Raw genomic sequence first — 27,692 nt, 5'->3', positions numbered from 1 at the left:
TCATGTTGGGCTCTAATCTGCATTGGATGAGACTAAACATTATTTTTCTAACATGCGGAATTAAGGATATTGCACAAATAGTTGGCAGATTGATTTCTGTGGGCTACAGTTTGGTTCTTTGGGTTTGCTGATAAAACATAATTAGGACTTTCACTGATTCTTTTGTTCCTTGCCATAATTCTGTAGCTATTCCATCAATTCCTGTAGATTTCCAACATGGTAGCAACTGAAATGCTGATTTAACTTAATTTTTCAGAACTGACCTTCTTGTAAGTACAGAGCATCTTTTAGTATAACATGGATGCTGATATCTATATTGTACAGAATTTCAGTATGTTCCTTCCATCTTTGTTCAGTCACCTTTAATTCAAGTATTATCTGACTGTTAATGTCCTTTAGCATATCAATTCAAGATTGCAACTTCCTTCTGAGTTCAGAGACTTTTTGGAAAACGTTCCTTGCTTTTCCATCTTTTATGTCTTTACAGGTGTTGTTATAATACTGCTTCTTGTCTCTTCTAAAGGCTCCCTGAAATTCCTTCCTGAGAGCTTTGTCTTTCTTGGCTTTGGCTTCTCTTTTCTTTGTGACAATTTCCACCATTTCTTGTAACATCCATTTTGCTTTCTTCTCTTTCTTGATCTTAGGCAGTTTCTTTTCAGATTCATCCTTAATAATTTCTTTCAGTTTGTTTTACAGTTCCTCTGATTTCCAACCAAAGAGATTCAGGACTTCAAAGCAATTCCTGATTTTTAGTACTATAGGTACCTGTTCTTTCATTACTACACTGATTTGCTAATAGATTCCCAGCTCCAATTGAATTAGCTGTTTTTCACCTTTCAGACTTTACATATGTTTGCTACTGATGGCCTAGTCACTGCATGCCTGTGGGAATGTATTCCTACAAGATTTCAGAAGGACAAAAACCTGAAGATAGCTCTTCTCTGTGGAGGCCCTCATGCACTGGAATGCAATGACCCCAGAGTTTACCTGGAACACCACTTTGGCAAGATGTTGAAAGCTCTTTTATGGGCATTTAGAGTTTAGTAAAGTAGTTTACTATATGGGCGATCATTTTTTTAACTTTCAATTTGGCTTTTGTTTTTGTATAATTGTGCTAGTTTTGTTCTTCTATTTTATATAAGCCACCAGGAGTCACGACTGAGCAAAGAGTAAATCAGTAGATGTTAGAAGACTTGAGAGTAGAGTAACTGGTAGTCAAACAGTAGAATTTCGTAAACTGTGAATATGGACATGATTATGTTATTACACAGTCAACTACAGCACAGACAGTTATCCTTTTTTAGGATAAAGGATAGCCAGTTTTGTCTGGAGAGCCGGTTTGTTCTAGTGATTAAGGGACCAAACTGAAAAGCAAGAGACCATGAGTTCAAGCCCTACCCTAGCCATGAAAGTCAGGAAGGTGATCTTGGGCTGGTCGCTCTCTCTCAGCCCTATCTACCTTACAGAGTTGTTGTGAGGAAAATAGGAGGAGGAAGGAGTATTGGATATGGTTGCTGCCTTGAGTGATTTGTAAAAATAATAAAGGTGTGATATAAATAAATAAATAAATAAATAAATAAACAAACAAACAAACAAACAAATAAATAAATAAAACCCACTGAACTGTCCACTCTCTTGCTACCTCCACCTCCCTTCTTCTCACCTCATATTCCTGGGAGAATTTCAGTCCATCGTTGGCTTTCAGTCTGTCAATATTGTCAGCAAGGTCTGTTACTGGAATGGGAGGATGGTCACGCATGCCTGTCAGATCAAACAAAACAGAGGGGAACATACTATCAGGAAAAATAATTCTTTAGCTAAAAGGAGAGGTCTTCTTTCATATGTGCATAGTGGAGCTGATGGCAATGAATAGCAGTAGCACAGAGAACGGAACATGAAAAAGTCAATGTGGCATGCGATGCCAGTAAAAAGGCAGAAAGTATCTGTTCATGCTTACTTGAGACAACAATCAACCACGTGGTTTCCAAATATAACAACATCCTACAAAAGGTGAAAAGACTTGAAGAGATGCCCTATAGGCTGAAATAAGGTTGCAGGGATAGCAATAAAGTTCCTGAAGAATGGGTATGTGTCTTCATTTCATGTCAGCAATATGCAGTACCGTGCAGAAACAGAAATTGTGAACAGATGCTTGAGGAACAGTTTGCGTTTCTCTCAACAGCTTATTTACCATAAACTGACTGGGGCAGGCAAGTCGTAATTATTAGAAGCTGTACGTCCACTGAAGAAACAGGAGTAAATCTTATCATTTAGAAAGATTGTGTATTAACTTTCTTGAGTATGCGTAATTCAACTTACATAATTAAATCAAACCCTAATTTAATCATTTGAAGAGAGATAGTACCCTATCCATTTAATATGAAAGTACCTCAGTAGGACAGTTTGCACCATTTGAAGCAAGTTTGTCATTTGTCGAATGACATTGTTGAGGTAATGAGGTCACCCTGCAAATAATCTAAATGGACATCGATGATAAAAATTGATACAAAGGATATCATGTGTCGTTTGCATACTGACAAATTATGCAAACAGTCTAGATGATAAAAGATGTAGAATCAACATAAATTTAACTGCTTCACTAGCCTACTTTGGGTGCAATGCATTTGTCATTTTTTTACACCAGGGGTGAGGGTAAGAAAATTCCTGCATAGAAATTTGGTCCACTGTACCTGAAATGTATAAAATAGGAGCCTGTTAAACAGTGGTCTCACTATAATACTAGGCTTTGTTTCCACCTCCGATATCTAATTTTGCCTTTGTTCTTTGGTAATTCTTCAAGCATCAACATTCATTTTCTCTTCCTCCTTAGAACATGAACACCAAATTCTACAACCCTGTGGGCCCAATCAATTCACAAATGTTTCTTTGCCTGAAAAGCATCATAATATCACTACAATAATGCTTGATTTATTTGAAGCTCTGTAAGATGGAAGGAAAGAAAGAAAAAGAGAGCAAGGAAACTTGGACTGAAAATGATTCAACAAGATACAGGTGGTCCTCAACTTACAACAGTTAATTTAGTGACTGTTCAAAGTTACAATGGCACTGAAAAGAGTGACTTACGACCATTTTTCACACTTACGATCGTTGCAGCATTCCCAGGGTCATATGATTTTACACTCGGATACTTGATAACTGACTCATATGTATGATGGTTGCAGTGTTCAGAAGTCATGTGACCCCTTTTGCAACCTTCTGACAAGCAAAGTCAATGGAGAAACCAGATCCCCTTAACAATCATGTTGCTAATTTAATGACTGCAGTGATTCACTTAACAATGGGGCAAGAAAAGTCGTAAATGGGGGCAAAACTCACTTAGTAACATAAATGTTGTGCTCAATTGTGGTTGTAAGTTGAGGACTACCTGTATTTCCAAGATAATAAAAGTTGAAGTGCAATTCAGGGGATGATTAAGTATAAGCCTACTGGACCAATTTTGGGTGGTGAGCATTTCCACAAAATATTACAAATTAACTCCTCATAGTCTTATCCTAGGGCTACAATTTCATGCCTCAGCCCAGCTGGGAACTTCAAGATTTAGGATTGGAACCTTTGAGAAGATTGGGAACCTTTAAACTCCTTTTTCTTTCTTCCTGTGCAAGCTGGAGCATCTTATGTGAGAACCACCAAAAGCTTGTGTTGATGAAACATCCTGGCTTATTGGAAAGTGGTCATGATATTACTAAATCTGTGGTGAGTGAGGTCAACCTTCATGATATTGAACAAAAGGAGATGGAAAAGAAGGCGTTGCGTGGAGTGAGTAAAAGAGCAAAGCAGGTGGAAAGAAAACTAACTTGATATATTCGGGCAACTGGGGCCACTGGCACCTGTAAGAACAGAAATCCCATTACTGTTGCTGAAGGCAAAGTTAAGGAGTAAGAGAAGGTCAAAAGGTAACACAAAAGTCCTCATCACCATCTTCAAAACCAAGTTTGAGGATAACAATTTTAGCTCCACACAAGTTACACATATGGAAGTATAGTAGGTGCAGTATTAAAACAGTATCAGTTACAACAAGGATTATTTTACAGGTAAATTTATCACCGATGTTAGCTTGCCTCAAGTACAAATAGTTAGGATTTTCTCAAACCTAATGATAAATAAGACCTTGCATTCTTTGTTACAGGAATCTTATGACCAAAGTGCAGTCAGAATTTATTCAATCACATAACAGCAATATGCTACCAAACCTGCCTCAGCTGAAAAAGAATATGAATGTGTTCTGTCTCGCCTTTCCTCTTTCCGAAAAGATGAAAGAGTACACACACACACAAACACAGGCAGGCAAGCTGGCTCGGACTTCACAGAGTTAATTCTTTGGAACTGATAATATTCTTGGCATTCTACCACGTCCTGCCTGCCAAGTCCGAACTGATAGCAAATAAAATTTTAATCACAGAAAATCACAAGGCAGTCCACAAAGAAAATCTGAAGTAAGGTTAAACTTTGTCCCGTACAAATTTTCAGGAGAAAACACACCCACTTTTATCCCCTGTGGGGTGTGGCTCAATGACTCAGCTCACTCTCTGACCCTCCCACGCCTCCTACGTTGCTGCTCACGTTTCTCCCTATGACGCTGTTTAGGATCGAGCCAACACTCTTCCTCTTTACTCCCTGTCAGGGGCTGCTCCAATATGCCTTCCTCCTGATTAATCTCAGGCTGTTCCTCTCGTTTGTCTGATGGAACCTGAGGCATTACCAGGGAGGAAGGTCCTGGGGAGGAAGACATTCCCAGTTCCTCCTCCTCATCTTCCAGGTCCTCTTCCTCTGACAGCATAGGCTCGGGAATCGTGGCCACAACATGGATGTAAAGACACTGACAACTCATGTAAGAACTGTTTGTGAAATAGAGATTATTAAGGTAGAAAGCTTTATACTGAAGTAGAGCAGTTTAATTAATTATGTACTGAGCAGGACCTTTCATACTTTAAGAGTTGCTGTTGTGGCAGCAGGTGCAGATGGCTGAGGAGAGCGAGGACTCTGATGAGGGGCCAGGACCATCAGGGAGTGGACTGCTGCCTTCAGAGATTGTGGAGGCTGGCAGCAGTGATGAGGAGGTTCCTGAGGAGCCTGTGCCAAGTACACGTGCACGAAGGACTGCTCAGAGGAAAGAACAATTACAGCAGCACAGGCGACTCAGGAGTAAGGCTGCAAGGTAATGGCCCCTTCATCAAGAGGATAAAAGCCAGGTTTGGAAAAGATAGCAAAGAAGCTCTTAAGCTCAACTGGTGGACATCTTAGTTCGTGTTTGGAGAATCTTGTAAATTAGTTCTTATCTCTGGATTTTTGGCAGCCTTGACAAACAACTTGGCAAGGCTCTTTCTTGTTGGAGCTGATTAGTGGAAAGCAGCCTTCAGAATAGAATTAGTTATTAAACCTTAAAAGGTGGGAGCTGCTGTCTTTGTTTGTGTTTGCTCTTTGGGAACCCGGTTGGGTCAGAACAGTTGCTACCAAAGATAACAATTACCAGACTGCTGATGGTTTAGTCGTGGCTGTCTGGTTCCAGAGATTATCTATTCAACTCAGCCTAAAGTGAGATTAGATGGAGGCAACTGATAGTTCAGACTGTAACAAAAGTATCAGTCTTGAAAATCAACTGATAAAATAAAATGGTGCAAAGAATGGGAGCAAGGGCTCACAAGTTCTGGTCCAGACTGAACATAAAAATTAATCTACCTTCCTCAAGATGTATCTTTTAATACAGACATAGGCATTTTATGGTCTCCAAGACACATTTGGCCCTTTGGCTGTCCCTGTCCAGTTTCCCTGAGGTCGATCAGAGATCATAAATCAAATGTAGATAAGTAGTGTACATCATGCATGCAATACAACTGTATTATTTCTATTTTGAAGGAGACTGCTAAGGTTTTCAATTTATGTATGTGTGAGAGTACATGCCTCCCCTTTGGGTCACCCCTCCACAACAGTCCCAGTTTTCATGTGGCCCCCTTAGGGAAATTAATTGCCTGCCTCCCACCACACACACACACACACACACACACACAATCTGAATAGCCCTAATCTCTACTCCATTTCTAAGATGACCTGAGCGGAGTAATCATGTATAGCTGTAGAGAAAGAATGGCTACATGCAGCCATAAACAGACTTGCAGATCTCACCCTGAAATGCTTCACCCCTCATATAATTAAGGAAAAAATGCCCCAACTTATGTGTAGAGCTCAGAAGCCAAATGCGTCCTTTTTTAATTACTAAAATGGCTTAAGTGCTTTATAAAGTCCACCATCTAAGGAAGGCAGGGTGGCAAGTTATTTCGCATGAACAAGTGAGAAAACAAATCAAATCTGCTCAGATGAGAGTGAAATAACCCCCCAAAAGCAATAAATTTAGAAAATGCTGCCTTATGAAGAGACTGCTTTGCTGAGGGTCAGCAGCGACTAATAATTTAACATGTCATAAGAACCTGAAGGTAGGCAGCACTTAAGGAACCCAATCAGGAGCCAGCCTACTAAACATGCCAACCTGATATCTGATCTATCAGCAGATTGAACTTTCATGGGGCTGATTAATTTGAATCTAGTATGATAGTGAAGAGATACACACAGTATGAGGGATAAGAATCCCTGGGGCAATATAACCATAGCCCACCTGGTGTTTGGTAGTTCAGTCGCCTCATTTCAACAGGGTCAGAGGAGTGGGCGAGCAAGGAATCCTTCAGGCCAATGGTATGTTCATCCTTGGATGAGGGTGAATTGGTCCTTTTCCTGAGGAAAAGAAAGACAGGCTTATACAAGATAAATTTGGGAAAGAATAACAAGATCCTGGCAACAGTCTCAGAAACATACATAGCAGCATGCAAAAAGGATTATTAAAGCCTGCTGTCTAACATGAACACAATGACAGACGCTTGGCATTCGTCTTTCTTTTCACATTTATTTGTAAGGGACTATTTCCTCTAGTGGAAGAACACTGAAGATTCTCTGTATTAAAAATTATTTTAAATGTGAAATATTGTAAAGTACAAGGATAAAGGCTCTTCAGGGTAAATTTTATTGGTCCATTAATACTTGTCTTGAATGGCTGAGGGCATTTGTTAATAGCATAATAAAATAGATTGTTGTCTCTTCGTGTTATATTTATATCCATAGTTCTGCCACCCTAGGCTCTTATCCTGGTAGATTAAAGTTACTAAGTAGAGTACAAACTAAGTACTAACTAAGCAGAGAAGAACCTGTCCAGTAATTCAGTGGGATAGATTTGCAGGAAATTTTGGGATGGCAAGAAATATTATTGGTGGGGTCACTTATTACCATTAAACCACATGACTCCATATGGTCCTGGTGCTTCTTAACATTCACCTAATGCATTTTACAAAAGGTTTCTTTTTCAGCCAACATATGTGTGTATGATTGTATGCAGAGGTGTGCATGCATGCAAGTGCACACAACTGACTGTTCAAATCTCCTGAATACAGGTAAAGGCATTCTGGTGCACTCCTAGGCAAAGCAAATGGGAAATTTTGGTGAGGTGAGTGAATATCTTCCTGGTGACAAAAGCCCATTTTTTTAAAAGGGAAAAAAGTACCACAAAATTGTATGACAGGAAACTACGGGCAACTTATAGGAATCAGTGAGAGTCAGATTGCTCCAGCAGATGCACTGCTGTTAATATTTTTTCAAATCACTTTCTATGACCTTACAGGGGTGAAATCTGTTCAACACATTTATTATTATATGTTTATATTTGTAGCACAGATTGGGAGGAGATAATTTATAAAGCAGTCACATGTCAGAAAAAAAGGTATGTCATCAATCTGATTTCATTGCTCAAACAAAAGTATACAGAAAAATGCCAAGATGTTCTGGCCTCTAATTTCTGTTAAAAATCAATTTTGCTCTACCATAATAGCACTACTTTGTTTTATCAATGATTAGTCAGGTAACGAAGTTAGCAGTCAAGTTAAAAGAAATCTGGTTGATAATAGGAAAAAGGAATCATTCGGAACAAGATTTATGGAACTGATTAACGGAACATGCCACATTCTTAGCTAAACTTTCTCATTGTGGACATGTATATCGGTTAACAGAGAAAGCCTAAAACAAGGTCATCTTATTTGTGAAGTTATTTATTTACTCTAACAATGACACGAGATAGGTAAAGGATGAGGAAGTATGGCACAGTAGCAAGAAAGGCAGAGGAATATCAAAAACCAGGCTTTGGATTTAAGCAAGATGAAATTTTGGATCTCAATGCGTACAACAAAAAGAGAAAGATGGTAACTACCTTTCCTGTTTGCTAGATCCATGGAGAGCAGAAATAAAAGAGGAAACCAGGATTATTCAAGGATACTAACCATATATGCAATAACCCAAAGTCCCTTTCTTTCCCTCCACCTTGGAACCAGGCATACAATTATTTATAGCAAAATAATGGTACGTTGTTTAAGTAAGAAATGGAAGACTTTGCATTTGCTGTAAAGAAGTAAGCTGTTGCTACTTTAACATCACAAGCAGATGACACTGGACATTCTTGCCAAGAACATGGTCACAACTAACCAAGATAAGGCCTTCTGCTATCCCAAACCGAATTCTATAATATTTTCCTGGATTAAAGCACCAACCCTTTCAATAAAGTAATGGAGGATAAGGCACATCTTGGGCCTAGATATTATATAATTTAAGCAATAGTAATCTATGAAAAGCACTTATATGAAGTTACTCATTCTTATTATAGATGGCAACCATTTATAACCATTTGTTTAGCTACTGTTCAAAGTTACAACATTGAAAAAAATGACTTACAACTGGGTCTTGCACTTATAAATGCTGCAGCATCCCCATAATCATGCAATCGAAATTTGGGTGCTTGGCAACCAGTATATAGTTACAAGGGTTGTAGCACAACGGGATCATGTGATCACAATTTGTGACCTTCCCAGTCAGCTTCTGACAAAGCGTAGTCAATGTGGAAAGCTGGATTTGCTTAAGAACTGCATGATTCACTCAACTGCAGTGATTCACTTAACAACTTTTGCAAAATTGGGCATAACTCATTTAACAACCACCTTGCCTAACAACAAAAACCTGGTCCTAATTGTGGTCATAACTCGAGGACTACTTGTATAGACAAAAAGTTTATCAAATGTTGACAGGTAGGTTCATTCATTCCATTCCAAAATGAAATGCATGGGCTGTTATATCTTGCATCCACCATTGCCCTACAAGTGAGCAAAGCTTTGGGTAGAATCAAACTATCTTAGTGATAGCTGACTTTCATCTTGGATTTAACATTATGTCTCTGTGTAAAACTTAAGCCCCTTTAAGCTACCACCATAGTCACTGTGCCTTCTGTAAGTATAGGCCGCTGATTACCTTTTGAAGAGTAGGATGGCAATAACGATAATGATAATCAAGATGACTGCAAGGACAGGGCCCATCACCCACAGCATTTCTGGTTCATCTTGCGGCTTTGGTGATACCTCCATCACAATCTCCTCTGAATAGGGACTGGCTGCATACTTTTTCTAGAGAATGGGAGAAAAGAGTAGATATAGACAGTGAAAGTAAATAACTTCTTCCATTATTCTTTTGTTATCCTTTAGACAGCCTCTTTCCAATAACCCCATGAGGTCCACCTGCAATTTTCTTGAGCAACAATCCTGAAACCATCAGATACTAATACCAAAATCAATTGTCGCGCCTTTGGTAAGCAAAAATTCTGATTTACAACAGCCAGGAAGTATTTAAATTGCAGAATGAAATGGTCTGGTTTCGAGCAAGCTTCAGTCTCAAATGCAGAGAGTCAAGTTACAGTCTTTGGTATTGCAGCCAAGTGAACACTGTTGCTGATAGGTAATGACTAAGTAGTTTAGTTTATTAGCCGTTTGAAAGCATGAAAATGTGAATAGATAAACAGGTACCACTTCGGTGGCAACACATTCTGTGTGCCTTGATGTATACATGACCATGGAAATGTCTTTGGACAATGCTGGCTCCCTCAGCTACGAAATGGAAATGAGCACCGCTCCCTAGAGTTGAACACGATTGGACAGGGGAAACGTTTACCTTTATAAACAGACCACCAAGCTTGGTAAGTTAGGGAAAACTACTGCATATTAAAAGTCATGGGTGTCTCTCAGGCAACAATCTAAGCCTTGAAAAGAACACCTAGGGTTTCTCATGTATTTGTCCGCATTCAAATGGTAATCTATAAAACTAGAGATGTCCTTGCCTGGTGCATTCACAGGTCAGCACTTAGGTATGCTATTCTCAAGTCAAAATAAAAACCACCTGTATATAGCCTTTTCAGATTTACCTTACAGGTCAGGGAGAGACACAATCACCCTTTTTATAGATAGTACTAATACTAATTGCCATGACCAAGGAAGTAGAATATGTTGACCTCTTTTTAGCCAGTGAAGACTCCTGCTGATCTAAAGTTGGGCAGCTGGAGGATGAAATTTTAAACAGCCTCTTTGCGGAAAACACTCATATCAATCTCTTTTTGTGGGTTCTCAGCAGGATGGCATACATAGGGCTTAATTTGAGCCATTTTTCAACTCTGGCTCCTGATTCAGTGTCAGACCTTAATGTAAGAACTTGAGAAATAGTAATCAATACCTAAGAGTCTGTTTTAATACTATTGAGAATAAATTCTAAGTGTTCTGGGATTGAAGGAAGGAGCTACAGAGATTTTGAACACCTGACCATTTTCATTTTAGAAAGAACATATGCTAAATAAATAATACCATCTTGTAATGTTTGCATGGTTCTTCAGCTAACATTACTTAATATAATGGGAATCAAAAGGGAAACTTTAGTTTATAGAAAGTAGGATTAAACAGGGAGTTGACAAGCTCAATATTAGAAGGAGCAAGAAGGCACCAGAGCTTGGAGTAGCCAAGAAGAAGCTTTAAGAGCATTGGAGCTTAGCTATAGAATAGCTGTAGCTGGATCACTTCAAGGGAAGAATGGAGGACTGAAAATGTGGAGCTGATAATGTACTAAGAATAGGGAGTTGACAAGCAGATTGGTTCCTTTGGGCAAGGAGAGAATGCAAGACTGCCTAAGTTGCACTACATATGGTTGCCCCTCACAAGGAGGGGAGGGGGAAACTGGGAGCTAAGAAAACTCGTCATACTTGCTCCTGCCACAGTCAAGAGTCTTGCAAAAGACACTAATTTCATACTTTTGGGGGGCTAATCACTGTTTTAGAAATTGCCTATTAACTACTTTAAAGAGATTAGACACCTTCAAAATGACAAGGCAGTGCCTTCAATCCTTAATATAAGAAATTGAAACTTTATTTAAACAGCATTAGAAATTCAAAAGAAATAGCAAAAGAGGAACACAGGGTTTTGAGCATAGAAAGTTTTAAATGGATTAAAGGGTCTGAAAACATTAGCATATTTGATCTCAAATACTAAGACTTTGAAATTAATTCCAGAGAACATATTTTTGTGGAAAAATATTTTAGATATTGGAGACATAACGAGATATAACAAGCTAAGCAACTTATAAAGGCTTTCAAGACATTTGTAAGGAATTGCATTGGGATACTGAACAGTGTTGATCTAATGTGATCGGACAATATGAGATCAGACAATACCCAATGCAAACAGTGTGTATCAGCAGTGTTGTCTGTTCTTAGGAACAGTCTGTTCCCAGATGAAACTGTTACAGAAAAAAAAACCTGCAACAAAATCTGAGAATGTGAACAAGAATTTGTCATTAGACATGCAAAAAATAAAATCACCTAAGGTTTTAAAAATTAAGAAGAAAATAAGAATGCCAATTTCAGAAAGTAATTGGAATAATTTTGTCTTGCTGGACTTTCAAAGAAGGCTTTTTAAAGTTTTTTTTAAAAATCAGAGACAAGGATCAGCAATAATATAAACGGATTCAAAAGCAAGATTGTTTTACCTCGAAGGAATATAAAGCGGCTTTGTTCAATCAGGGTTAAAATGGGAACATGTTGTTACTTTGAGTGGATCTTTTTGGACTTGCTGACACCCAGACTGGAAGAATGTTGTGTATTGGATTTGTTTATAGTTATGTTTAAGACTCCCCCCCCCACATATATATTGTATTCTAATTGGACAGCATTTATGTGTCTTTAGTGGCTTTTTATTTAAAGTACAGGATCTTTGTGAGCTTGCTCTCTTTTCTGTCATGTTAAATTTCAGCCTTTTGTTTATATCAGGGTACTGGGACCACTTTATGCCTTCTAAATGGGAGCTTGCTTTACAATCGAGATATGGAATAATGAGTTTTATATTTGCTAATCAGTATATTTATTTTAGGAATCTGTTTGACCTTTTTGGTGATACCTGGATTGGAGAAGACATCACTTATTAGATTTGCCTACAGTTTAAGAGCTGAGTTATGAGATTAAGAGTTTTATATCTGTTATTTAAGGGAATAAAAAAATAGTGAAATTGAGGTGGGAAATCGCAGTCTTAGGTTTTTTTTTTTCTTTTATGTTTTTTTTGCACCTTTTATTCTCTTTTTTTCCCTTTCCTTTTTCAGTTTGTATTGTATTTTATTATTTAATTAAATATTTTAATAAAAGTGTTAACAAAAAATAGCTCTGGCTGTATCTCAAAACATACCAAATACTTGGAAAGTGCGCTCAGCTAGCCATGAGTGCCTTAGTACATTCACTCTTGTATACCGTAATCCACAACTTGTCCTCAGCTGGCTGCTCAGAGCCTTCACCCTCCGAACTTGGTTGCACATTTGCTATATCCGTCACTGAAGTGTTCAGACTGGGTGAGTAATGGAGCATTTGACCAGCTCTAACGAGCCATTACAAGTAAATGAGGCTGAAAGTAAGAGCCATAGCATGGGACAGAACAGAAAGACCCAAATATCTTCATTATGTTGGACATTACTTACACATTTCACGCAGTAGCAGCACGCTATTACTCTTACTTTGCTCTCGCTCATCCACATCAGGGTTCAACAAAAGACAATGCAGTTGCTTATATGGACAGGCAAGTAGAAGGAAAATCTACCACATCTCCACTATGCCAATGATCCAACAATGCTAACTCTGTAACTGTCCTTTTTTCTTTCAAGTGTTCTTACCGTATCACCATCTTCCAGTGAAGCCAGCACAAAACAACGGTAGCTCAAATCTTCTGAAAGTGGCTTATTAAAGAAGCCTTTATAATTCTTTTCATCTCCCAAAACAAATGTTTCTGGCAGTTCTTCCACTTGGGCTGCGATATAAGGCTTGAGGCGTTCTGCTTGTCGACGCTGGCGCCTTTCTATGGCCCCTTGGTTTATGGCCTCAAGTAGCTGGAGAGTCAAAGAATGCTTATGTAAGAAATCGTCCTGCCAGATACCTTTGTGGACTGCACTTCACAAAAACTGATGCTTTTAATAACATTTGTTAACCAAAAAAGGTGCTCCTGACTTTGTGCCACCATAGACCAACATGAGTCCCCTCCTATAGAAGACAAGGTAACCGGTTATTGTATGAAGAAAAAGGAAAAAAGAGATGAAAAGAGCTTAGGGCAGTAAGCAATTGACAATACCCAATGCAAACATTTATTTAATTTATATTGCCACCTATTCACTCATGGCGACTCGAGGCGGCTTACACAATGGGTTTCAAGGCCATTCAACTCCAAAAAAGATTCTGGAGGGTTTACAACATTTAAAAGAATTATTTAAAAAAAAACAAACACACTGCACTACATACTACATAAATATTTTCCAGAAAAAGATGGTCTGGAAACAGAGCCAGGTTTTAAAGAGACTTGTGGAAGACTTGCAAGACTTGAAAAAGAGGAGCAGTTATATATGTCAAGGGCAGCTTCACACAAAACATATTGTAGTAGTCCAAATGTGAGGCGAGTAGGATATGAGTGACCATCTGAATTTCTGCCTGATTGAGGAAAAGGTGCAAGTGGGACACAAGGTATGCAGAGGCCCTGATGGCCCTTCACCCCTTTCCTAAGAGGCCTGTAGGGGGCGTGCATAAGCGCACCAACGTGCCTACCGTCCCTGTCCTATTGTTTCTTTTATTTTACTTATATGTATCCATTTCATGTATTCATAACTATGTATATACTTATACCTATTATCTTGTAAGCGATTGACAAATCAAAATAAATAAATAAATAAATAAATAAATTTTAAAAAAAACCTATTATTTACTGTTTGAGCATTACTTCTGAGTCCCAGAGGATTTCCAGACTAGTCTCAAATGGGAAAGGTACAAGCCCACTTAAGACCAAAGATGAAAATATCTGAGATGGGGAAGCGTCGGAGTGCTAAAGAGGCAGATCCACTTTGTTTTTTTTCAGTCTAGGCTGCCTCCCCCAGCAATCTGATGTAAATATTAAGCAGGAGGAATGAGAGCATCAAGCTTTGAGGGACCTTCCTTTCAACACCAAATGGTACTGACCACCGAGGAAGGAGATGAACTACTGTAGCACAGTACCCCCTCTTCTAACCTGCCTAACTAGTCCATAAGGATACTGGTAAACAGTATTGAAAGTTGCCAAGAAAGCAAGGCACATGAGGATGGATCTAGCATCTCCAACCCAAATATGCCAAAGGCACAACCAGTGCTACCGTGCTACTACATCCTGGCCTGAAACCCTACTGAAATTAGTCCAGATATCTACTTCCTCCAAAGCCCTTTATAACTCCTATCCAACCACTTTAACCACAAAGGGAAGGTTGGAAATTAGATTATAGCTTCCAAAATATCTATTGTGGTTGGTGCCCATTAATTTGAACTTTCAGAGAAAAATAATAGTTTGACAGGCTTTGAGTTGGATTTATCTTACCGAACAAGCGTACTTTGCAGTCTGGAGTACTGTCAGGCATATTATATTTTTCAATGTTGTATGTCTGCATTATATATTTTTAAATATAAAATTCTGTATGGTACTAACAGATTTCATAGGGGATCCAGATTAAAAAAAACTGAATATCATAGTCACCCATAAATTCATAAGAATGATATAAACATATCAAGAATTTAATTACATTGCTATACAGGCTCTCAGATATTTGAGTGTGCTTTTCTAATGAATACAAATGATTGTCGGGGTTTGAAATGGAAATTCTAATTTAAAGTGAAGAAAGGCATAACATATATTTCACACAAAATGATAAAAACAAATATACAGCAGCAGAGCAAATATGATGCCCAAAAGACAGAAGTTATATAAAATTATGCTATTATACAGTATTAGGGACAGAGGCTGTTGACTTTTGGTCTCTAGAATGATACTGTTGCTTTGCATCCATACACTGGGTAACAGATAACAGATAATTAGAGTTGGAAGGGACCTTGTAGGTCATCTAGTCCAACCCCCCGCCCAAGCGGGAGACCCTACACCATTTCTGACAGATGAGAGTCCAATCTCTTCTTGAAAGACTCAAGTGATGGCGCTCCCACAACTTCCAAGGGCGAGCTGTTCCATTGGTTGATTGTTCTCACTGTCAGAAAGTTTCTCCTTATTTCCAGGTTAAATCTCTCCTTGTTCAGTTTTCATCCATTATTCTTTGTCTGGCCTTCAGGTGCTTTAGAAAATAGCTTGACCCTTCCTCTCTGTGGCAGCCCCTCAAATATTGGAAGACCTCTATCATGTCTCCCCTGGTCCTTCTCTTTACTAGACTAGCCAAACCCAGTTCCTGCAACTGTTTGTCGTATGTTTTAGCCTCCAGTCCCCTAGTCATCCTGGTTGCTCTTCTCTGTACTTTTTCTAGAGTCTCAACATCTTTTTTATAATGTGGTGAACTAAACTGGATGCAGTACTCTAGGTGTGGTCTTACTAAGGCTTTATAGAGTGGTATTAGTACTTCCTTGATCAAAGGTCTTCAAGTCCTATCTTTTGAGGTCAAATACACACACATCCAGAGTACAATCTTTTTGCTTGAAAGAGAGATTGTGAAATAGAATGCAGAAGGAAATGAAGTGTGCTCCATAAATGCAGTAACACCTCTGGGAATTCTAGCATAATGACTTCTTTCAAGTTAAAATTGCAGGCAATTTTTAGATTTAGTGGGAGTTAATGGGCATTTGAGGAAGTTAGTGCTTCTAAGAACATTAAGAGATGGTGATAAACCCTGCTGTCCTAGGGGAATAATCTCACACATGCAAAAACAAGGATATCCAGCTTCAGAAAATGCCAAATTCTCTGTCAATACTACTATCTCCAGCACACAGGGCTGGTGAATATGACTGCTATAATCTTCTCAGTTTAGTATATAGGCTTTGGATAATGCTCAAAGGCCCTTTGGAAAAGATGGGTCTTTACAAGTTTGTAGCAGACCACTGGAATAGGGAATATTCTTACCTTGGAGGGTAGCCCCCCCACCATTGATGTCCTGAGCAGATATCGCCTGTGTTGTATGCAGGGGTGGGTTTTTACCGGTTCTGTCCACCTCTGTAGAACCAGTAGCTCTGAAGAGCAGCAGACATAGAACCGGTTCTATGTCTGCTGATGTTTTTACCCACCCGGGCTCTTACCTGATCTTTATTTCCTGATTTTTCAACTTCAGCTGCCGAACGAGGCACAGCTGCAGTTAAAAAAGCAGGAAAAGAGGGCTGTTTCAAAGGCTGCTTCTCTGCACGCAGCGTGCTGATGATGATTTACAGGTGCGTGGCTCCAGCGTACAGGGAAGCTTGTAAATCCCAAAACGGTAGTTAACCCTGTTGTATCCCACCCCTGGTTGTATGGGTAGCTTTTATCAGGCAAAAGTGGCCTTTTTAGATACCCTCATGCCATTAAGATTTTAAAGGTATTAACAGCATTTTGAATTGCACTCAGAAACCTACTCCTAACTAATGCAGTTATTCAATTATTGTGTTTTATTCATGAGGGGAATCACACATATTTATCATTTAGGTGCACGGTTGTCCAACCTTTTGGTTTGCCCAAGCCACACCGAATGAAAAGGAATAGTCTTGGGCCACATATAATTAATCTATCTAAATAACAAACTTCCTTTAAAAATATTTCTATTATCTTGTGGGACTGCATTATTAGCTGTCCAGGGCTGTGTGTGGATAGCAGGCCGTGGGTCGGACGCGCCTGACTTCGAGTGATCACACATTCACCTCTCAACTAAGAAGTCTAAGAACCCCCTGCAGTAGCATATTTCTTTCTTCTCATACCTGGTCCAGCTCCATCTCATCGGGACTCTTCAGTCTGGAGGCGAGCATCCTGCTTGTGTGCTCTATTGGTACTACCACAATGTAGTACGACCTGTGGAGGCAGAGGAAGAAGAAGAGAGGAAAAGTGAGTTCTCCTAGATATAAAGGAATACCCTCCATAAAATCCCTGTAATGGTCCCTCACTGCTTCATTTTCTTTATATTCTTCAGATTGTCATGAATTAGAGAAATAATGTTGTAAAGCTTAATTTTTTAATAGCTGAGTACCAATTTCAGTGGTATGTTACGGAACCATAAACACAAATAAGACTTCAACAAGCTTTGTAAATGATTTATATTCATTACTCAAGTCATTGGGCAGAATAAGGTCATCTTGGGTCCTTTAAAAGGAAAGAAAGGGAGATTATGGCTTTATGGGCTTAATTACCATAAAGAATAAATAATTCAAAGAAGCAACATGCAGTACAGAAAAATAGTAGTCCAGAATCAGAATCCTAATAGGTTGCTGCTTCAAATCCTATACACTAATCTCTTGTATTTTGTCCTCGCTATTTTGATATATTTTAGGGCATTTTGTAGTTGAACTCACACAATTAATCAGAGTCTATGAAATCTGACATGATTCCCAGTGATACCATCTTACTGCCCATATAAAAATATATTCACTTCGCAGGGATTATCTAATCTGAGTAGGAAAATACAGTACTAACCCTATGACATTGTGTTTTTGGAGGGTCAGAACATAGTGACGGATGAGTATCAGAAGGAATCAGAGACGTTGAAAGAGTATACCTGACTGGCACAGAAGTCTTCACTTTGGGGAGGGTGATGGTGAACTGTCCATTATGGATATATTTGTATGGGGAAACAGGCTTTGTCTGGAAAACATCAGGTGATGTCCGGATGAAGACCCGATGTTGTAATGCGCCTGCACTACTTCCCCGGTTTGTAAGTGCAAAGGAATAATTTGTGTCTGGCTGCAAGTAATTAATCAGCTTCTTCATAGAATGTCCATCTACCTCCACAGTCTGCCCATTGTATAGAATCTGAAAGCAAAGCAAATAAAAGTATTGGATTTCATACTTAGAAATTTTCACCTAGGAAAGTAAGGAATTTTGTCACCAAATTTCTATCTCCAAGTTGGGTCTTGGCTGTGATCTTCTGATAAATACGTGAAAACTGACCTTAAATGTAAAAGCTACTAAAATGAGGTATTTATCTTGGGAGTTTCTCAATATTCAGATAGCACTAATTTTCTAATTCCACTTCAACTGGGCTCTAGATCTAGTTCTTAAACTGAAATTATAACGATTTTGTGGGAACATTGTTGTCCAAATACTTTGTGGTTTACTTTGGAACTTAAAGCAGGTTTTGTTTCCATAGACTGCAATATACTCTGACGATTCCTATTTGAATGGATGACTTCAGAAGGTGGTACTCAGAATCTTCACTGTGCTAGTCTTTGGAAGAAACAGCAATTCATGCTGCCTCTTTGGCTTTGTTACTGATTTTTAAATATAAAATCAACAAAATCGTTAGAAAAGAAACAAAAATAAGGACTAAATAAGAAAGGGAATAAAAAATAAAGGGTTTGTTACTTATTTTTTTATGTTTTAATTTTATGTTGTTAAGAGAAAGACAGATATAGAGAGACAATAAAAATTCCTTTCCTTTCATGGCTGATGCAGACTTGCCCAGATAATTCCAGACATCTGGAATATAGTGATCTGTCTCTGTTTCAACTTTGATTCCATCTTTAACTATAGTCTAGCTGTGGCAAAGCAACAAAAGCGATCAAACCCCCCTCCTCTGTTTCTTAAATAAACAATTAATACTTCTAAAAACTAAGATTGTGGATGGTAAGCCAATATCTATGAGGGGTCATCAACCCCTCCCCCCCGATCTGTGGACCAGCGCCGATCCGCGGCATGCCAGCAACTGGGCTGTGCAATCAAGCAAAGCCCCATCCGCGGAGTGCGGGCAGCATGCAAAACTGCGCCCCCTCCAGTCTGTGGAAAAGCCTTTCTCCACAGAACCGGTCCCTCATGTCCAAGAGATTGGGGACCGCTGCTTTATATATCCAGGAATATTCTACTTACAATCTCATGAAAATGTGTAAAATCAGTAACATTTCACACGAAAGCATATATCTAACATTCCTTTAAGAGGCGAAGAAGCACTCTTACATTATGGACATCAGGTTCAACAGACATCTTATCATAATGCCACTACTCATTCACTCCACCAGATCAGACTTTTTTTTTTTTTGGCAGGGAATTTATCTCCTGGTCCAGATGAAATAATGGTTGTTGCTGGAAAAAACTGAAGAACTTCACTATTGATTTTCAGGAAAGAATTTTCAAAGGTCCCAGTTCTCCCCCATTAAAAGAAAGAAAAACTATTGAAAACTTCACTATTGATTTTCAGGAAAGAATTTTCAAAGGTCCCAGTTCTCCCCCATTAAAAGAAAGAAAGAAAAATCATGAGATTTATCGTACACCTCCATGTTATAATCTGGACAATATATGCTTTAATCAAATCTGTTAAAGAGAAAGAGGACACTCTTTGGGGTGCAGATTTAGTGTACAACTGTACATCAAGTGGATATAATGCTAATTGTTCCCATGGAGATTTATCAGCAGTGCTTATTAGATTATTAGGATTTGGCATGGCATTCTACATGTGTGAATTGAACAGTTGGGTATATGGGGAGCCTTATTTGGAATATTCCTGCTTCACAGATCATATCCAGGCCAGTTATTCCTTCTGTACCTAACCCTGCACATAACCTGCACATCTAGAATCAGCAATAGGCATAAGGAAGCTCATTTACACTTCTTATAATTGCATGTCTGCTCTACAGTTAGCAACCCAATAGCATCTCCTCTCCCAAGCCTCCATGTGGCCAGCTTGCAGGAGAAATTGCTGTCAACTCTAACTTAATCCTCATCAGCAGCCTAAGCTATATTAACCTAGCCAGACCTTCTGAAATATTTACATACTGTAGTATCCTGATAATTCATTACTTCAATTAAGAACACATTGGATCTGTGGAACTGGAAATGAGGAAATCCCAGCACAGAATCCACTATTAATAAACGTGTCAGGCTTCCCAGTCTAGGACTCAGCTGTAAATCTTTAAATCCTGATTTTAACAGGCTTGGCTGGGCAACAGAAGTTACATATCTCTGTCAAGGTCATCTACCTTACTCCCTCCAGGAAACTTAATCTACAGCAGCGGTTCTCTGTACATTCAACATAGTGTGACTAAATACAAATCTTTATTGCAACCTAGGAGGCTTATTAAACAGTTGATTCTCGTCTGTCACGGTGAAGGTACAGTCCCTTTCTTATACTCCTGGGACTTTACACCCGTTGATGCTTCTTTGTGCCTTTTCCATGCTTCCGTGGATTCTTTTCTCTGTACTTCATGGCCCTGAACCTGAACTGACTGCTGACTGTTGACATAATTTGCACCTCTGTTCTGAGAACCTTTTGGCTTAACTCTCACAGTATATCCACCCACTGCTAGCAAGGTCAGCAGGCACAACTTTGCACCAAGATCCTTTATCTTGCTCTAAGGCATTGTTTAGAGTGGTCAGATGTCCAGAATTATGCCAGACAGTCTGGATTTTGTAAATATTTTCCCTGTCTTTGCTGTGGTGGCTCCCATTTTGCCTGCCATTTTCATCGGCTCATGTCTGCCTTCCTGTAAGTTTAGCATATTTGGGTTGTAAACCTCCAGGCATTCATAAAAATGGCATCTCTTTACTGCCATCCAATTAACGTCCAGGCTTTTGTAGCCCAGATATGATAGTTCTGCTCTGATTTCTTGCTGGAAATTTGGAGGCAGTGAAAGTACATCCAGACATGAGACTGATTTGGCTGTCCTCCAAGGAGTCTGCATGAAGATGGCACAATGATCTGGGTGGAAAGGAAGTGGGAGACATAAATACAACATCTGATGCAAGATTCTAACTCTTTATCTTTTCCCTGGAGGCTTTCAAATTTAATACAAAATTAAATAGTTTGCTATGGGCAGCTGATGCTGCCAGGGTCTGCTAGTTGTAAAGGCAACTCCCATCCCAGGTCTCCTTAATGTATCAGTAAGAGACAGAAAGAATAGAATAGAATTCTTTATTGGCCAAGTGTGATTGGACAGACAAGAAATTTGTCTTGGTGCAAATGCTTTCAGTGTACATAAAAGAAAATATGCATTCGTCAAGAGTCAACTATCATCAGGTAGAACACTTAATAATAGTCATAGGGTACAATAAGCAATCAAATCATATTAGGAAACAGTCAATATAAATTGTAAGGATACAAGCGACAAAGTTACAGTCATACAGTCACAAGTGGGAGGGGATGGGTGATAAGGAGTGGTGAGAACAGTAATAGTAGTGTACACTTTGTAAATAGTTGAACAGTGTTGAGGGAATTATTTGTGTAGCAGAGTGATGGCGTTCAGGGAAAAACTGTCCTTGTGTCTAGTTGTTCTGATGTGCAGTGCTCTATAGCATCGTTTTGAGGGAAGGAGTTGAAACAGTTCATGTCCGGGATGTGAGGGGTCTGTAAATATTTTCACAGCCCTCTTTTTGACTTGTGCAGTATACAGGTCCTCGATTGAACACAGGTTGGTAGTAATTGTTTTTTCTGCAGTCCTAATTACTTTCTAGAGTCTGTGTCTGTCTTATTGGGTTGCAGAACAGAATCAGACAGTTACAGAGGTGCAGACGATAGACTCAATAATTCCTCTGTAGAACTGTATCAGCAACTCGTTGGGCAGTTTGAGCTTTCTGAGATGGCGCAGAAAACACAGAAATATGTGTGTGCATATGGGAAGGTAGGGCTACCTTTATCAGCCCAGTAAGTACTCATCTAGTATTTCTCTCTATTGTTACATTTTTTATAAGTGGACATACAGTTTGTTCTCTCATCACGATTTTTCTTTTGCTTATAATTTTATAGGCTTGCTGTCTTCCTTTCTAAATAGGCACAGAGTCTGCCTAGCTGCTGACTGCTACATTTTAGTGACTGAGACTTAAAACAGGTAGGAATGAGAAAGTGTAAGTAGCTCTGCGGCAGCTAAGACAAAGCATTGTGCTGCCAAAATCCTGATTTGTCTATCTGGGTTACATGCTTAGGTGGTTTCAACAAACAGTGTCCTGATGGCAGCAGAACAACTGGTTTCAGATAAATAGTCTGATCCCTTATCACTTTTATCAAATCAAAGTCAGATTTAGGACGGCATGGAAGACTCTACAGTAATTACTACACTTAGATAAGGTTTCCATCCTGGCTGTTGATAGTTCCTTACCTTGAATGGTACTGCCGATTTATAAGAATCAGGTACTTCCCAACTAAGTAGCACTGAGGTTTTCATCACTGCACTGACACGGAAGTTCTTTGCGAACACTGCAATTAAAAAGATTTCTCTTGAGCATTGTCATAGGAACAACTAAAGGCAACTGTTATCCAATCCTTCACATCTTAGGTTTAAACTAACACAGGTTTTTCATTTGTTCCTTTGGCTCTTCATTACAAAAAGTCAAAAGAGAAGAGTTACTGGGTACTGGTTCCTTAAAGAAATTCCTTTTGGAAGTTTGCATGACATCGGTTGTGATACAATGTCCATGTACACAGAAACAATGGGATATGTGTTTGATCTGGAAAATCAATCATTGCAACCCTCCTGCCTATTCCTACCCTCCTCTATTATATGGTATATTAAGACTTGAATAAGATAAGGTAAGACTAAATGGGATGTTTTTCACCCATTTTCTACCATAGGAATTCAGAATCTGACCACAGCAAGAGGTGCCTACCTTGTTCCATTGGCATCGTTCTTGATTGAATGCTGGGGCTGAGAGGTCCCGCTCCCTTGCTAGTGTGGGCTCTAACTTTGATGTCGTAAGTTGTATCAGACTTGAGATTGGTCAGAGTGATACTTTGTTCCTTAGTAACATTGGTCAGGTTTTGCTGGCTGTTTATGTCTCTGTATACAACTGTATAGTTAGTAATTTTTCCATTCCTCTCAGCCAGCAGTGGTGGATTCCAGGTCACTTTAGTGGTGGAGGTGGTAAGCCCAACCACCTCCAGGTTCTGGGGGAAGCCACTTGGTGGCTCCTCTGGAGTACTTATTTCCTTCTCAAACTCCTCCCCAGGACCTGCCCTATTCTTTGCAGACAATTTGAAGATGTAAGTGGCACCCTTGTAAAGTTTGGTCACAGTGTAGTGATCGTCATCTTTTCCAAACTGAATTACTATCATCTTCTCTTCTTCAGCACACTTGTATCGCAGCATGTAGCCCAAGAGTTCTCCAACCATCTCTTTGGGTGGGAGCCAATTGATTAGGGCAGTGTTCATAGATGTTGTACTGATCATCATGGTAGGTTTGCCTGGGACTGTAGAACAAAAACAGGGTGTTAGGCTATGAATGGAAGCGAAATTTAGATCTTGAAGCACTCCAACAGCATTAGAGATGAACTACAAACTGAATCCCAGCATCTACATAGATTTTGCCCACATTATGCTACATCAGATTGCAGATAAATAATCCCATATTTAAATGAATTAGAACGTTAAAAGCACTTTGAGCACCCAGGATGACGCATGTGGGAAAAATCTTCCCAACTTCCAAAGTGCCCTGAAGTGGTTCTGCCCAGGAAGAGCTGTTCTTCATTGTAATCCTGAATGGGTAGTTCAGTTTTTACTACTCTCTGTATTCCATACTTAAATAAAAATAAATAATTTGTCCAAGGCTTTATTTTATGGGATGGCAGACCCTTTAACTCCAGGAAAAAAGAATAATTATTAACCTGGCATGTTATTAAGTGATGTAGCAACATGCAGAAGAAACCAAATTGTACTAAAATGCAGAAGATAATTAGCTTTATAAATATATCCAAATTTAACAATTATCCATATTACAACCAAAATCAGTATCTTTGAATTGCTTATCCAACTCTGTCTTAAATCTCAATGCATCTATCCAACTATCCAAGCATTCCTTGCATCTCAACATTTGTCAAAATGTAGATAGTTTGAACAAGGTAAAAAGTATAATAATAATAGAGCTATTTGGTTACTAGTATAAGTTACTGAGGACATGTCCAGACTCGGCTTTGGAATCCTGCTAGTTTGATGCAGAGAAATTTCACAGTAGCAGTTATAATTTCACCACCTGTGTGAGCTTCTGAGAGAGTGTAGCATGCTGCTGGCAATCAAAATACACTGTGTTTAAGCTGATGAACTGGTTCCTGCTAGGAATGCTGATGTGATGGCTGTGCAAAAACCTGATTCCAAATTTTGTATGTGCAGTACAAATTAAGGGCTGCTCCCATCAAAGCTTAACACCTGCTGTATAAAATGGATGGTTTCATATCTCAGTTACACCCACAATAGACACATCTCTTTCCCCCTCATCAGGTGAAATTGATGTGTAAATCCAACCACAGCAGAACTATTCAGAGCCTGTTTACTGCCAAAATAAGCATTAGCCTGTGTTGGATTGTGGCACCCAGAGACAAACAACAGCACAGTAATATTCCACATACGGTTTAAGTAGGTTTAGCTAAGTTATGATGATGAAGTTCCTCTGTGAAAGCCATTTAGATTATGGAAAATGTTTTAACAAACTTTACTTGCTTAATTGGATACTCTGTTGGTAGGATGAACAGAATTGATATGACAGAGAAACTAAGAGATGGCAGCACTAAGAATGGCACAAGGAGGGATTTTAAAAAAGTTTCTATGGAATGATTTTGTAGAACTTGGAACTAATCTAAAATTTTGTCTGACTACCTGGCATATATTAGATCAGAAGAGACTAACCCACACTTTTTATATGACAACAATGCTCCAAAGATATTCCCCATCTCACTTGATACTTGGCTTCTCTTTCTACCATTACATTAACATTTCTGGAACTAGTATATTCTTCAATGAACATTTTTTTTTAAGAATGTCTGTTGAAATTTGGCAAATACCAAGACAGAAATAAATACTCTTTTCATTCATTGTTTTTAATCTGCCAACTTTTAAAAAAGAGCAAAATCTGAAACCAACACAAATTAGCACATTGTAAACAACCAGGCATCATTCCAAAACAAGAGACTACTACAGAAAGTTCTTTAAAAAGCTCTGCATTGTCTCATTGGATATACCTGGATAAGACTGTAACTACAAATCTTGATTAGAGCAGGCAGTTCCAACTGTATCCTAGTGTGCTTTCTAGGATCTCTGTGTGTCCCGAGAGTTCCATTCCCACCATCTGTTTGTTTGTGCTTATTTAGGTAGGAAGAAGGAACAGGCATAAGAAATGCAGCATTTCCTTAAACAAAGGTAACAATTTCTGTACTGCAACAAATTTCAGTACTGTTCTGTTCTCGTAGTTTTTTTGTTCATTTCAAATATCATTTCCAAACAGGTCAACAGAGTTAAGTAATTATTCAGAAACACAGCTCAGAAGATACAATTGAATCCTAGACATCATTTAACTCATTACAATTGTATACTTCAGTGGTTTCCAATCTAAGGCATCACTGGTGGATTGAGAATCTAATATGGATATTTACTAATACAGGTACTAAAAGATTTTTTTTTAATTAAAAGTCTCAGGAGGTCACTAATTCTAACACTGTACAATTTTATTATTCATGCTTGATATTGGCAATTTCAGTATTTTTTAAAAGTTGATGTTAATTTTTTTAAATTTTTTTGGTTATCTGAAGTATGGCATTATGCAAAAATATTCTGTGCTGCATGGTGTATATAAAGACAGTGTTTTCAGGTCTTGGTCATATTGTGTTGATTAAAAGCTGTTGTGGTGATCCAGGGTAAAGGAAAGGTTAGGAATGACAGACACAAACAGAAGGCGTCTAAATGAAAATATATGTTTATCACTATGTACCTTGTAAGGACATATAATTTCTTCTCTCTGTTTGGTATACTAAAGTTGAGATAATTCAATGAATTATAGATAGGATCAGAACAGACAAAACAGTGTATAGGACCATGAATGTCAACTGATGACTATATGCCTCAGGTAGACAACTTAGAGCTATCCTTGCCATGAAATGTGGTAATGGCCACCAAGATAGATGGTTTTTGAAAAAAGGCAATTCATGGCAAATGAATCTACAAAAAAACTGTTAACCATGAGAGCTAATAAAAGATGAGGGATACAGTATCAATTACCAATAATTAACACAACAGTATCATTGTATTCCGGTTCTGTTTGAGACAACTGCTGGTTTCTAATACCTAGACAGGATGAAGTGGCCCTTGGGGAACAGAGGTCTGTATTTAGTTTAGTTCCATTCACTACTACTTGCAAACAGTCTATAGACCAGGTAAAAGGGATAGAACTTTCAAATATTCCCAATTTCTCTGAAGATTTAAATTTCTGCCATGACTCCAACTATATCAATGATTCAAGCAGCTTAAAAAAGATAATAAAGTGGGCTTGTCCATTGAGGCATCTTGTAGAACAAATGGCTTACCTGCTCCAGTTGTAGCAATCACCTTGGCCTTGCTGCGGGCCCCATCCCCTTTAGTGGTATAGGCCGCGATGCTGACAGAATATGTAGTTTCTGGTAAAAGGCCTCCTATGATGGTTTCCTATAGGGAGAAAAAAGATATCATATATCAAGCAAACAGAAAAGGAAATGAGTAGCAGAGCATACTCTTAGATCTACTCTGTAGTCTCAGATCTACTCTGGAGTTTTCCTCAAACAAATTTAAAAGTGTGTTTGGTTTCAAGCTCTTTTAGTTCTCACAGCTAATAAATGTCTTCATTGAAACTACAGAGTTAATATTACAAATTGGAAAGGCAAGGTTTTTTTTAGATTATAAATACAAATTAAAAACCTCTCTTTTTTCAAATCAGGTATACAGATATTCAACTTTTTTCTTTTAATTTGGGCAAAAAATCTGAAGTTTGTAGAACCTTATAATTATAATGCAATATGACAAAAGTTACTTGTGGTCTGATAAGTCAATGGTGTAATTTAGCCAACAAACATCAAAGTAATATTTCTTAATTGAAGGTCACCAATGAAGAACCAAAGGCTGTTGAATAGCTAATAAAGATAATAAATCATCCCTTAGTGAGGCTTTACCTTGATGTGATTGTGCTGCTAGCATGTTCTGAGAAACGTGAGAGCTATACTAGACTTTCAACTATCCTGGACAATGTCATCAGAAGAACCAGATGAAGAGTGTCTCTCCCATAAACAATATAGTGAGACAAAACTTACAGAAACCTATATTGGATCAGTTATTACTTGGGTCAATAAGACTATGTTGGGTGTTGGAGTTTCTGGACATCTGGTGACAAGTGGACTACAGGATTCAGGACTGTTGGCTGAGCAACCAGGGCCAGCAGCTGCAGAACTACTGGAAGAAAAAAATTCTTATCCATTGCAAATATAAAAAAAACTGAAAACAAAGAAATAATGATTTGCTACTACAAATTCTATTAAAAAGGGGATATCTGAAAAAGGATCCACCAATTCTGGAAAGAACATCAGAATCAGAAATAAAAGAACAGCAGCTGGAAAATCAGCATC

General features: G+C 38.6%; 1 protein-coding gene across 8 annotated transcripts in view; it reads right to left on the bottom strand.

Annotated features, from left to right (window-relative positions):
- Window positions 1-27,692, bottom strand: part of PTPRF (protein tyrosine phosphatase receptor type F) — a 588,039-nt gene that overhangs the window by 32,157 nt on the left and 528,190 nt on the right. For 7 of the 8 annotated variants that reach the window (XM_087960145.1, XM_026665718.2, XM_026665721.2 and 4 more), the window contains 9 exons: window positions 26,625-26,742; window positions 22,947-23,525; window positions 22,439-22,536; window positions 17,914-18,167; window positions 17,123-17,213; window positions 13,069-13,281; window positions 9,352-9,503; window positions 6,629-6,744; window positions 1,664-1,761 (listed from right to left, as the gene is read on the bottom strand). In XM_087960145.1, the coding sequence (XP_087816271.1) occupies window positions 1,664-1,761; window positions 6,629-6,744; window positions 9,352-9,503; window positions 13,069-13,281; window positions 17,123-17,213; window positions 17,914-18,167; window positions 22,439-22,536; window positions 22,947-23,525; window positions 26,625-26,742 (1,719 nt within the window). Of the gene's footprint in view, window positions 1-1,663; window positions 1,762-3,815; window positions 3,849-6,628; window positions 6,745-9,351; window positions 9,504-13,068; window positions 13,282-17,122; window positions 17,214-17,913; window positions 18,168-22,438; window positions 22,537-22,946; window positions 23,526-26,624; window positions 26,743-27,692 lie in introns of all 8 variants that reach the window. The other variant, XM_087960151.1, reaches the window with a different exon arrangement.

The sequence above is a fragment of the Notechis scutatus genome, chromosome 3, assembly GCF_049901735.1.
Source record: "Notechis scutatus isolate UNSWTSFEM ecotype Mainland chromosome 3, rNotScu1.2, whole genome shotgun sequence".
NCBI lineage: Eukaryota > Metazoa > Chordata > Lepidosauria > Squamata > Elapidae > Notechis > Notechis scutatus.
The sequence above is the reverse complement of the archived record's forward strand: the minus strand, read 5'-3'. Positions and strand labels throughout refer to the sequence as shown.